Here is an 11,632-nt window from a genome sequence, read left to right as displayed (position 1 = left end):
CTTCCTTTTTTTCTGTGGTTTATTCAATTTCAAGAGTGACGAGTCACGAAATGGAAAGAAAATGGAGAGAGAGAGAGAGAGAGAGAGAGAGAGAGAGAGAGAATAAGCTTGAGAGAGAGAGAGAGAGAGAGAGAAGGTTGATAAATGATGGATGGTTGTGTACCAGTCTTTGATCCGTTCTCTACAAAGAGGGACATAGGATCTGTTGTTTGGACGATTAGTTGGTCGTATGAGTCGGTATTCAACATTTGTCCCAATTTCTGTTATTACAAGGATAGAGAGAGAGAGGTATGTTTGCAAACAAAAATGATAGGAATTGGATATTAACTTGTAAGACCAGGTGGAGTAATCCGTTATCCGGAAGAGGTTTGGATGCTGACATCAGAATCTTCAACTTGGCATCTACGTGTAGTTAATATCGCTATCCTAAACGAGATGGAGAGTGCTGTATACGTGGCTCGGACACGGAGATTCTCTCTCTCTCTCTCTTAAAGGGGTGCTGTGCTTCTCTGTGACTATTTCTCTCCCTCCCTCTGAAACATCTGTGCTTCATGTTCGGCACTGCTTATCTTCTTCTTCCTTTTTAATCGTTCGTCCTTTGGTCCGCGTCTCTCTCTCGATCTTAATTTAGTTAGATTAGAGTGGAAATCAAAAACCCAATTGCTTTACTCTAATATATACCTTATCTACACAAAGAAACGGAGACATCCCCTGTCCTCTTTCCTGTTTTAGATTTTATTTTTTTGTCTCTGCCTCTATCTGTCCATAGATAATCATCATCGTCGTCGTCGTCGCCATTAAAGTAGCTTGAGTCAGACTCTGGGATTTTTGTGGTCTCGCTTCCTCTTTTATCTCTTTCCAATTCGAAAATAATGTTGGATACGGTTGAAAACCCTCTACATCTTACATCCTTGAATCACATCTCACTCGTGTGTATTTCGGTTGAGAAATCTCTAGATTTCTACCAAAATGTTCTTGGGTTCTTCCCTATCAGGAGGCCTGGATCTTTCGATTTTGATGGAGCATGGTATAGTAGTTCATCCCAGGAACATCCCATTAAGAACTAGAAAATTTAGTCCTCCTGTTTGTTACCCAGAACCTAAAACAGATCTTTATGATGTTCTTGATTTTGAATTTGTGGTCATATATAGGCTATTCAATTATGGAATTGGGATTCATCTTCTGCAATCAGAGAACCCTCTTGGAGAGATGACGAAGAGAGAAATAAATCCCAAAGACAATCATATCTCCTTTCAGGTAATTATCTCTTTTTTTATTTTGGCTACCTCCGCAAGGTCTTTGGTAAGAGGTTGGACACTTAGCATATATTGATCGGAAGATCAGTTTAAATCATCTGCATACGAAAAGATGATTCCTTCTCCAATTGTGCATGTTGGTTGTTTCTGGGATAAGATCCGGTGTTAGTATTATCACCTGGTTGTATGAGTCAACATTCAACATATGTCTCCTTCTACTATTATAAGGATAAAGAAGAGTATATTTGAAAATAAAAAGGATAGATGATTGATGCTACTCCTACGACAAGGTGATCATACAAACAACTGATCCGTTTTTTTGTTTCTAAAGTTTTCACATACGTGAAAGGTGACCTTATTAAACTTTGTCCTAGTTGGGTTATTCCTATCGAATACTAATGGATTTCACCTACGCATTCAACACACGACAGGGAATCTTTAGGTTTTTTCGGTTTGCATCTTTTTTAGATTTCTTAATAATAAAAAAGAAAAATTACGTCCTCCTCTCCTGTATTTTGATGAAATTACATGTGGATTCAATGGTTTGAAGGAATTATGCCTCCTCCCCTATGTCTCTATGTCTGACGGTGTTAGATTGTTGTTAATTTTAAAATTCAAAGGCCATTTTATCCTTTAACAAAAAAACAAAAAGTAGACTATTTTAAGTATATGTTCTTCTTCTACCTAAATACCCCAAAACCCTGAATCGAGGTTCAGATGCGGTAGGTAATCGACGGCAACGATCTCAGCACGGTTGCCAGGCGCATAGCCTTAGCAAACCCTTCGTCCTGATCCAAAAGGAGCCAGTCTAAGGTCAGAACCCATGATGCTCACTTCTTCGTCAATGAATCTGTCACGCTTGAATTCAATGGGCTCTGACCGTATAGCTTCATCGTGGGTTATCGCCCACATGTTCACCATTGCCTTTGTTCCTGCAGGGACGAAGTAGTTACCATTGTGAACATCATGGACAGCGGGACGGGCCCATGAGAGAAGGGGACCTGGGGGATGCATTCTCAGGGTTTCCTTCACTATGCCTTGCAGGTAAGGGAGGTTCTACATATCAGAATCTGATACGGTACGAGTGGTGCTCACAATGACATGGATTTCGGATTGGGCTTTGGCCTGGATTTCTGGGTGCATCACCATTCTTGCAATAATCCACTCCAGAAGAATGGCTATTGTATCGGTCCTTCTGAATATCATCTCAAAGAAAAAAATTGCAGAGAGGGTTTATTCAATCAATGCTATTAATGATAAACAATGAAACAGTTAAAAACCTTAAATGCTCAACGAAGGGTTTCATCCATTATGGCTAAAATGGGAAAAAGAACTTGAGAGACCCCATTAACCCTTCTTCTCCTGTGCTCCTCAATTATCTTTCCCACCAAAACATTCACCTTAGAGCAAAGATTCTGGCATCTTTTCCTCACTCCCTACAGGTCTAACCAACCAAGAACACGAAAATAATCGCTCAAGTTAAAGATCCCAAGCAACTCATAACCTTCAGTGATGAGTTTCTCAAGCTCAACCCCGTCTCCACCCTTCTTGAAATCATTACTCCTCCCAAACACACTCATCGTCAATGAACAGTCGCAATTTAACACGGACTAACATATTGGGCCTAGTTGTAAAAATCTTAGAAAATCTAGGGGAAGGGAGCGTAATTCTTTCAAACCACTGGATCCACATGTAATTTCGATAAACTATCGAAGAAAGGGGTGTAAGTTTTCCCAACAAAAATGATGGGGGAAGACGTAAAATCCTATATATAGATTGTAGTACACCATCCTATTAACATGCATCATCCCATGAAGAGCCCTTTCAGCTCATCAAATTAAATTTGTCATGCTTTGGATTTGGTTTTGTGTTTATGTGGGTAGTGTGAGAGTATGACAGCAGTGGAGAGGAAGCTGAAGGAAATGGGGATGGAGTATGAGAAGAGAGTGGTGGAGGAGGGAGGAATTTTTGTGGATCAGTTGTTCTTCCATGACCCAGATGGGTTCATGATCGAGATCTGCAACTGTGACAATCTACCTGTCATCCCACTTACAGGAGGTGAACCAGTTCTTATGTGCTCTAGAGTCAGTAACTTCAAGAAGCAACACCAACAGTTGCAGCGACAAGCCACGCAAAAGCAACAGCAACAGCAACAGCAGCAGCAGACTATGGTTCAATGCCTGCCTACTACTACTACTACGACTGCAGCAGTATATGCTAAGAAGGATGACTACCTATCTTGTGCATAGATAGTTCAACAAGACCCTTTAGTGTTCCTTTATTGCTATTTGGTGGCCCCACGGTCCAGACTCCAGAGCCTGCTTTGGCATTTTTTGGTTGCCCAAAATAAAGAGGACCAACGGGAGAAGAGTAGATTAGTCCTGTTTTAGCTAGCTTTTTATTTAATTAATTAATTAATTTTTTTGTCGCATTAGTCTTCATTAACCCAATAAGTAGATTAGTCATGTTTTGCTAGCTTTTAATTTAATTAATTTTTTTTTTTAGTCACACTAGTCTTCATAATTCCAATAATAAACAAATAATATAATGATTCAGAGTTCATGTGTGATTTTGTTGATAGGAACATGGGTAGGGCAGGCAGGCCCAGCATGTTTCAGTCCGGCCATCCTTTGCCTTCTTCACGCACAAAGCGAAAGAGTTTATTTCGTGGAAAATTAAATTTTCTGACCACAAATAAACAAAAAAAAAAAATAATTGGACTTCATAAATTTATTTGTGTATTGATTTTTTTTTTTTTTCAGGTCCAATTAGGGACCTATTTGTAACGTAGGTGAGTCACAACTATTAATCAAACCATGTATTAATTGATTGGGGTTTTCCTGTGTCCTTACAAGACTTTTCAATTGATCAAAACATGCTTACAATCTCATGAACAAGATGAGATCATACATTCAAATATCAATATGAACTTTACCCAAAAAGGAAAAAAATCACATCAAAATGAAAATAATTGAATGAACATGCATGACATCGATGCAGATGAATAAAATCAAATTCACGAGGAGGGCAGAAGAGGATGGGGAGGAGGGTGGTTCTTTAATTAATTAGAGTCCTCTAGCTAACATTTGCTCATAATTCTTCAGAGACTCAAGGCGTTGGAGCTGAAGCTCCTGTCTGAATTTCCTTATAAAAGCCTCTGCATGTTCATCAATATCTTCAGGTCTGCACTCAACCTTCTTCTTCACATCTGGGGCCAACTTCTTGTCCTCTTTACCTCTCTCTTGCCGGTCGCTCACAACTTGGGCCTCCACTGCTGCTAAGTTAGACTTCCTAAGAGCTGGTGATGACCTGGAGGATATAGCAGAAGGAGATGCTTCCTGCTCACCTGCTCCCACTAGTACTATTCTACGATGGAGAGCTGACATGGGTAGATCTTCTTCTTCTTCTTCTTCTTCTTCTTCTGTCTGATCTGAATTAAAGCTCAGGCTCATGTTCCTTATATTTATAGAATGAAGTCAATGGATACAGGGAGAGAGAGGGCCGACTTAAAAGACTGCATCTGGTGGGCGTGGGAGAATTGCTGATTCTTTAGGTCAAAGATTTCCGCTGGAAGCGAGATGGAAATTCAGGTGCTACCACTGTGTTTCGCTTTACAGACTGGCGCCTTGCTGTTAAAGGAATTTGATTCGTGTTTGCCTTTTTCTTTGGATATTGTTCGTTTTTCCTTCGTCTTCTTCTTCTTCTTTTTATTTTATTCTGTATTATTACAATTCGACAAGGTTCATGAAGAGGAGGAAGCTTCTTGTTTGTGTTTTATGAAAGGAGGAAGCTTCCTGTTGTTTGGCTTCTTCGCTTCCTTGATGATATTATCAAACTTTCTACTTTATTTTCACATGGCTGTGGGACCTGGCCAAGTTGGGTCATGGGTAGGGGTGTCAATCGGTCGATCCGGCTCGGTTTCGGTCCGGGTTGAATCGGTTTCGGTGTGAGAAAGTTGAAACCGAAACCGAACCAATAAGGAAATTTCGATTTCGGTTAGGTTTCGATTTCGATGCGGTTTGGTTTCGGTTTATGTTCGGTTTCTTAAATCGATTTGTAACCGGGTTGGTTTTGGTTTTTGATCCAGTTTGGATTCGACTTTCCATACAAATGTTTACAAAACTATGCAAATTTTGATTTTTTTAATAAATTTTGGAGTGTTTCGATTTCTTACCAGTTTGGTTTCAGTTTCGGTCCGGGTTTTGAGCCAGTTTCGATTTGGTTTTGGGTTCATCCAGTTTCCGGTGTGGTTCGGTTTGGTGTTGGGGTTGCAATACTCCAAACCAAACCGACCCAATAAGGCTTCAGTTCGATTCGATCTGTGTTGTTATCGGTTTAGTCCGACAGATTTTACCGATTCGGTTTAAGAATTGACACCCCTAGTCATGGGTCAATGCCCCAAAAGAAGGAATAAATTAATAGTCGGCAGGTCTAACTTGTTCTCAATAATTTAAAGCACCTTGGAAGGCTGACAAGTTGAAGTAATTAACCTATTATTATCTTAATTTTAACATATTTTGGGGGTAAAATGATAACTTAATCCATCAATGAATCTGTTCTATGATCCAAATTCCAATGGTAATTGAAAAAATATTGATTACTACCCGAGTTGCAGCTAAGTGGCTAAATTTCTTAGCTGCAATTGGCTAAATTTTGTCCATGTTAATTAGCTAATCTGCCTACCTTCTAGTTGTAAAATTTTATTCCCAACTAACTGTCTTTCCAGTTTCATTCCAAATCAACTGATTTAAGTTTTTGCCCACTATTTATTCTTAAAAGTTATTTCAGCTAATGATATTATAACACAAGATTTAAAAATATATTCATATGAAATTCACTTATAAATATGTCATTATGTTATTTTTTTTTTATGAATATAAATATGTCATTATCAAAAGTTGTTATTATCATAGATATTTTTCGGATACATTATATCATAGATAAGGTATTATTTCATGAATAAAAAATATATTAAAAGAGAAAATCACAGTACAACTCAAATTACTAAAAGAGACACTCAAGACACGATAAGTGTACTAGACCCACCTGAAAAATTGTTGAGGGGTCTCCACCACGAAATAATGTAGTACAAGAAGATTTGGAAGATCGGTGAAAATATACAAACTTTAGTCTCATATCTCTAAGAGGGAGATTGTTAGACTAGTCGAGGGTATGTAAACATTAGTCTCACATCTCCTATGAGTAAGTTATTGGGTTAGTTGATAACCTTAGTATGATGCGTTTTAAAAACCTTAAAATTCACGTGTCAAAGATAACAATATTATACCAAAGTTAATGGAATTAGGGCAACACTAATCGCGAGATCAAAAACAATACACTGACCCCGAGATTAAAAAATAAAAGGTGTCAAATTGTGAGAGTAGCACTTCAGTAATTTATGACCATAAGTTCATTTTCGTTAAAAATGTGAGGTTTTGGTTTAAAAAAAAAAACCCCAAAAAAGCAAGCAGAAAAAGTAGAATGTTACTCTAATTATTTATTTATTCCCTTTTGATCTATTTATTTATTTATTTTTATTTTTGGTTAGATATAAGAAATATGATAATAAAACATGACTCATATATTAAAGATGGCCAGGTAGAAAGTATAAACCATACTAATCTCGGTTATGTTTACGTTTCTGTGTCTCTAAATGATGCACGCAACGGCCTAACCAAACCATCCAAAGAATTAATTGCCCCACCTCTCTACCTGACTTTATGAGGATCGACATTGGGGCTGCATTGCAGAGCTGAATTCCAGGCAGTTCAATTATCTTTAGAATCTTGATGCCTGAAATAACTTCTGGGACTGATGAGAAAACCCAATGCTTCTTGTTCTTGCAATCGATTTCTTTTTCTAATTTATCTTTTTCTCTGTTCAAATCTCCTTCATGTTGAAGGGTTTGATTCTCTGATTCAGCTCCCTCGGTTTCGTGAGACTAGAAACCGAATCAGCAGCAGAGGAGTTGTTTCTGTGTTCGATTTTGGAGCGAAAGGGGATGGTATTCATAACGACGCCAAGGTAAGCTAAAGAACTCAAAGCTCTGTATATCTTATTAAATCGTTGTCTCAGTTCAATCCTTTATTGGTCTTTTAGTTTCTATCCTTTGTGTGTGTGTGTGTGTGATGCAATACCATGTCTCAGAATTCTGTTAAAATGAAAAACCCTCCTCCCTATATGTGATAATTTCAGGATAATGATTAATGAAGGAAACCAAATGCTTCTTAAACTGTTTACTTGCAAAACCCAATCTGCATTGCGGAGTTGCATTCTAAGATATGGGTTTGGGAGGATGCAATCACATTTTTATTCTGGTGAAATTTAAGGAACCCTTGTGTTACTTCTGTTTCTGATCGTCAATTCTGGTTCTCATGTATCAAAATTGATATGGTATGAAATGAATATTTATTTTTCCATACCCATTTGTCAGAAAGTTTTATTTCTAGATGTGTTCAAATGCAAACCTACAGCAGATGAGGATTTTCTAAACTACATATGAGTTTATTAATTTTTTCGGATTCAAGAGTTGTTCTCTTAATTGCATTGTAATTATTCAAGCTTATTTACTGCACTTTATTCAGAAACCCACTTGGAATGATTGCCATGAAAGAGTTTAATTTTCTGTTGATTCAGTGACAATTTATGCATCCCTGCTTTCAGGCTTTTAAAAATGCTTGGGAGGCAGCTTGTTCCTACGAATCACAATCGACACTTGAAGTTCCGGCTGGAAGAACTTATCTGGTTGGGCCAATTGATTTTGGTGGCCCTTGTCAATCAAAGGTGACTTTAAGGGTATGTATGAGCAGAAAATTGCCAGTACTTCATTATTTTAACTAACATGTTTTCAAAAATTACATTCTTCAGCCTGTTGTGAACTAAAATATAGTGTCTTTTCATATTTTGTGTATGACTTCCAATTTTTTTTTTCAGGTCTCTGGTACCATTGTTGCTCCTGAAGATCCTCATGTCTGGGATGGTTTGAATCGGCAGAGGTGGCTTTATTTCCATGGTCTCAATGACCTCACTGTAGAAGGCGGAGGCACTATCAATGGAATGGGACAGGAATGGTGGTCCCAGTCTTGCAAGATCAACATAACAAATGTAGTTTTATTTTGCACGGAATATCTTTGTTTATGACTGTGGGTTCCCTTCTTTTTGGTGTTTAACTATAGTATTAAATTTATCTTTGCAGCCATGTCGACATGCTCCAACGGTTAGTTCATTTTTCCTTTGTTCTTTAAGAAATTTTGTTAGTTCCATACATCTGTTCTTCTCTTTGTTTCTCATTGTAGTGTTGAAAGTCCTATGTTATATTACTCTGTTAATCTCGTAATTTTCATTGCTACTGTCCAGGCCATTTCTTTCCATAGGTGCACAAATCTGAAAGTCAGGAACATCATGACAGTAAACAGTCAACAAATGCACATTGCTTTCACCAACTGTCAAAAGGTTGTGGCATCTCATATTATAGTTGTTGCACCTGTGGGAAGCCCAAACACTGATGGAATTCACATAAGTGCATCCACTAATGTTCAGGTCAAGGACAGTGTAATTGGAACAGGTCTGTTATTCTTATTATCCAAAATTTAGTTTTATACAGTTCTAATCGTTAAAATTTTCAGTTCATAAGTCATATATCTACAAAGTTTTCCTGTGAATCTGGAAAAAGGTTTTCTCCACAGCCCTTGGAGATAGCTCCTTCTGTCTCTGAAATGGTAACTTGGGTAGAATGAAGGGTCTAGGTAGCATAGCTTCTCAAGAATCTAAATCTTGATTTCTGCACAAACCAGTTACACTTTTTGCTCACTGTGGGATCTTTAGTGTAGATGATACGGAGAATAATTCTCCGTCACAGATTTTGTTTTAGTATTCATCCTTTGCTGCCTTCCCTTTATTTTAAGCATCTTAGACCTATTAACATATGATGATATGATTGTGGTTCTGGATACATTTTGATATGTATTATTTTTCAAATATTCCAGGTGATGACTGCATCTCTATAGTTAGCAATACTTCCAGGGTTCGAGTCAGAAATATTTCATGTGGACCTGGCCATGGTATAAGGTAACACTTAATTGAGATTCAATTAAGGATCACAGATGATCTTGGCTTGTTTGGTAGAGCCCAGATTATCTTGATACTGGACTAATTCCATTCTTCATTCAAATAGTATAGGAAGTTTGGGGAAATCAAAGTCATGTGATGACGTGAATAATGTATTGGTTGATGGAGCGTTTATATCAAATACTGAGAATGGGGTGAGGATCAAAACATGGCAGGTAACCACTAAAATATATTGTTAACCACCTTGTATTTCAAGAAATGAATCCATTTAATGCTTACATACTTTTTTGTGCACCAGGGAGGATGTGGCTTTGCTCGAAAGATAAAATTCCAGAATGTGCTAATGGAAAATGTTTCTAACCCGATCATCATTGATCAGTATTATTGTGATTCACTGATACCATGTCAAAACCAGGTATTAAGCTCATGCAATTTGCTGACTACAAGTTTTTGGTGTTTAGTGTTCTCATAAACATGCCCTTTGTGCCTAATTCTTGAATGGTGTTTGATCAAACTCATGATTTTCATCAATATTAGATTTAACATTATCAGAAACGTTTTTGATCCCAATAGAAAGTCTTTGTTTGCTTAAATGTTTCTAAAGGTTGTAGTTTATCTTCCTCCCCCATCCCTCCCTTTTCTCTTGCTGCATGTGTAGGGTTTCAAGTCTAGTTACTAACATACATTATATACAAGGAAATGCAGACCATGGCTGTTCAGGTAGACAGTGTTTCTTTCATAGGCATCGAAGGAACTTCAGCCACCGAGGAAGCAATAAGATTTGCTTGCAGTGATAATTCCCCATGCCGTAGAATATATTTGGAAGATATTCAATTATTCTCACATTCTGGTGAGCCTACCACGGCTTTTTGTTGGCAAGCATGGGGCGCATATTCAGGCATTATGCGTCCGCCTTCTTGTTTCCCATGCAGTGGGAGCTTCATCAAACAGAAGGTTATTTCAAGTGCCATCCATCTGGCAATTTCAAGATAGTTCATCTTCGTCCATGGCTGTGAATGCCATTATTGTCTAGTAGGAGAAGCTTCTCTTGTGAACTTGTATGCATAGAGATGCATAGGAATCATGAATTCCTGCCAATTTGAGAATCTTGCCACAGGTTTTGGTGTGCTTCATCAAATGATATTTCCTACTTCCCACTCAAAAGGAAGAAGTCACATCTACTTTTCTAAGAAATTGTAATCTTATCAAAGTGAATCACATTATCTTAAGAGAAGGAAAACAAAGGTGTTTGGTAATCGAGTTGAGCTTGTCAAAGTTTCTTCGAACCCAATGTTCCCATGGTGGAATGTTCGATTTCTGTTTTATTTTATGCTTTTGATCAGCAACAGTAGGGCTTCATTCAGTTGCAATGGAAATTGAAGAGAAAGGAAGTGAATTTTCGAACTTAAGAAAGAAACTTCTATAATCATTGCCCAACATGACGGTATAAACAACTTAAATTTCTTATTATATTTGGTAATGATACTCTTTAGATGTAAATTTTATTTCACTTTTCAAAATTCATTAACTAAATAGTTATTTACATCCACTACAGTACCAGTTTTCAAAACATTATATCTTTTCTGCATAGCAATGTAAGCAATATGCTCAAGTAAAAGCATGATGTCGTTAGACTGCTTGAAACAAAAGGTAACCAAAAGAAAAAGGTGTTTCTAATTTGAACTTGGCATTAGTTTCATTGTTCCTGCAGCGAGAGCTAACAATAAAAACCCAAACCGCAAAGTTGAATCTGGAGAACAATGGGAACTGAAACCAGAAGTAAGAAATAGCCCCCAGATTGCCAAACATGTAATGAGATATGGGAGGCCATTTTAAGTACCAAGTCCTATGTGAGCCGCATCTAAATGTTTTTACACAGAGAGAACAAATTGCACAAACACCATTGTGGTATGCCATGTATTTCATATAGCCTGTATTCTTTCAGCTGATTACTAAAGAAGATGATTTGCAATACATTTTGCCTTGAGAGTTTTGATTGTTATATTTTGAGCTTTAACATGTTTACAAACGTAGTTGGGGGGAACCAAGAGTGGCAGTTCGCTTTCAGTCAAGCATTCACTTTCAGAATTGGAACTTCACAATCAAGAGGAAACATTGTTTTTTTTTTTTTTCATTGTCAATTCAATGAAGAGCTCCTTCTTTTAAAGGCAAGTCGAGAATCATCCCAGAAAACCTCCAAGAGAAATCTTGTGATGGTTCTAATTGTAATTGCAGCGGCTCAATCTGGGTGCAGAGGATGCTGATGCTCCTCATTAACTTTACATCCCCCCCCCCCCCCCCCCCCCCCC

The 11,632-nt window shown here is 37.7% G+C and overlaps 3 protein-coding genes across 3 annotated transcripts; 2 read left to right on the top strand and 1 right to left on the bottom strand.

Moving 5' to 3' along the window:
• Positions 1-541: 541 nt before the first annotated feature.
• Positions 542-3,684, top strand: LOC122071977. Its single transcript, XM_042636474.1, has 3 exons — positions 542-1,027; positions 1,152-1,257; positions 3,140-3,684. Exons 1-3 carry the CDS (start codon positions 873-875, stop codon positions 3,503-3,505), a joined length of 627 nt encoding a protein of 208 aa, XP_042492408.1. The 5' UTR covers positions 542-872; the 3' UTR covers positions 3,506-3,684.
• A 377-nt stretch (positions 3,685-4,061) lies between these two features.
• LOC122071978 lies at positions 4,062-4,900 on the bottom strand. The gene has a single exon (XM_042636475.1). The coding sequence runs from the start codon at positions 4,706-4,708 to the stop codon at positions 4,322-4,324; it is 387 nt and encodes a 128-aa protein (XP_042492409.1). The 5' UTR covers positions 4,709-4,900; the 3' UTR covers positions 4,062-4,321.
• A 1,971-nt stretch (positions 4,901-6,871) lies between these two features.
• Positions 6,872-10,579, top strand: LOC122071976 (probable polygalacturonase At1g80170). Its single transcript, XM_042636473.1, has 9 exons — positions 6,872-7,280; positions 7,920-8,051; positions 8,190-8,360; positions 8,452-8,472; positions 8,613-8,820; positions 9,242-9,323; positions 9,430-9,538; positions 9,622-9,738; positions 10,029-10,579. The coding sequence occupies exons 1-9, from the start codon at positions 7,071-7,073 to the stop codon at positions 10,314-10,316; spliced, it is 1,338 nt and encodes a 445-aa protein (XP_042492407.1). The 5' UTR covers positions 6,872-7,070; the 3' UTR covers positions 10,317-10,579.
• The last annotated feature ends 1,053 nt before the right edge of the window (positions 10,580-11,632 follow it).

This window comes from Macadamia integrifolia, chromosome 2 (assembly GCF_013358625.1).
Source record: "Macadamia integrifolia cultivar HAES 741 chromosome 2, SCU_Mint_v3, whole genome shotgun sequence".
Classification (NCBI taxonomy): domain Eukaryota; kingdom Viridiplantae; phylum Streptophyta; class Magnoliopsida; order Proteales; family Proteaceae; genus Macadamia; species Macadamia integrifolia.
Note: the sequence above shows the minus strand (reverse complement) of the source record. Positions and strands in the feature narration are given on the sequence as shown.

Coding starts and splice junctions, on each gene's coding strand:
- LOC122071977 (XM_042636474.1), top strand. CDS start 873: ATGTTGGATACGGTTGAAAACCCTCTACATCTTACATCCTTGAATCAC. Junction 1,028..1,151: donor TTCGATTTTGATGGAGCATG/GTATAGTAGTTC, acceptor GGTCATATATAG/GCTATTCAATTATGGAATTG. Junction 1,258..3,139: donor ACAATCATATCTCCTTTCAG/GTAATTATCTCT, acceptor TTATGTGGGTAG/TGTGAGAGTATGACAGCAGT.
- LOC122071978 (XM_042636475.1), bottom strand. CDS start 4,708: ATGAGCCTGAGCTTTAATTCAGATCAGACAGAAGAAGAAGAAGAAGAA.
- LOC122071976 (XM_042636473.1), top strand. CDS start 7,071: ATGAGAAAACCCAATGCTTCTTGTTCTTGCAATCGATTTCTTTTTCTA. Junction 8,052..8,189: donor AATCAAAGGTGACTTTAAGG/GTATGTATGAGC, acceptor TTTTTTTTTCAG/GTCTCTGGTACCATTGTTGC. Junction 9,539..9,621: donor TGAGGATCAAAACATGGCAG/GTAACCACTAAA, acceptor TTTGTGCACCAG/GGAGGATGTGGCTTTGCTCG.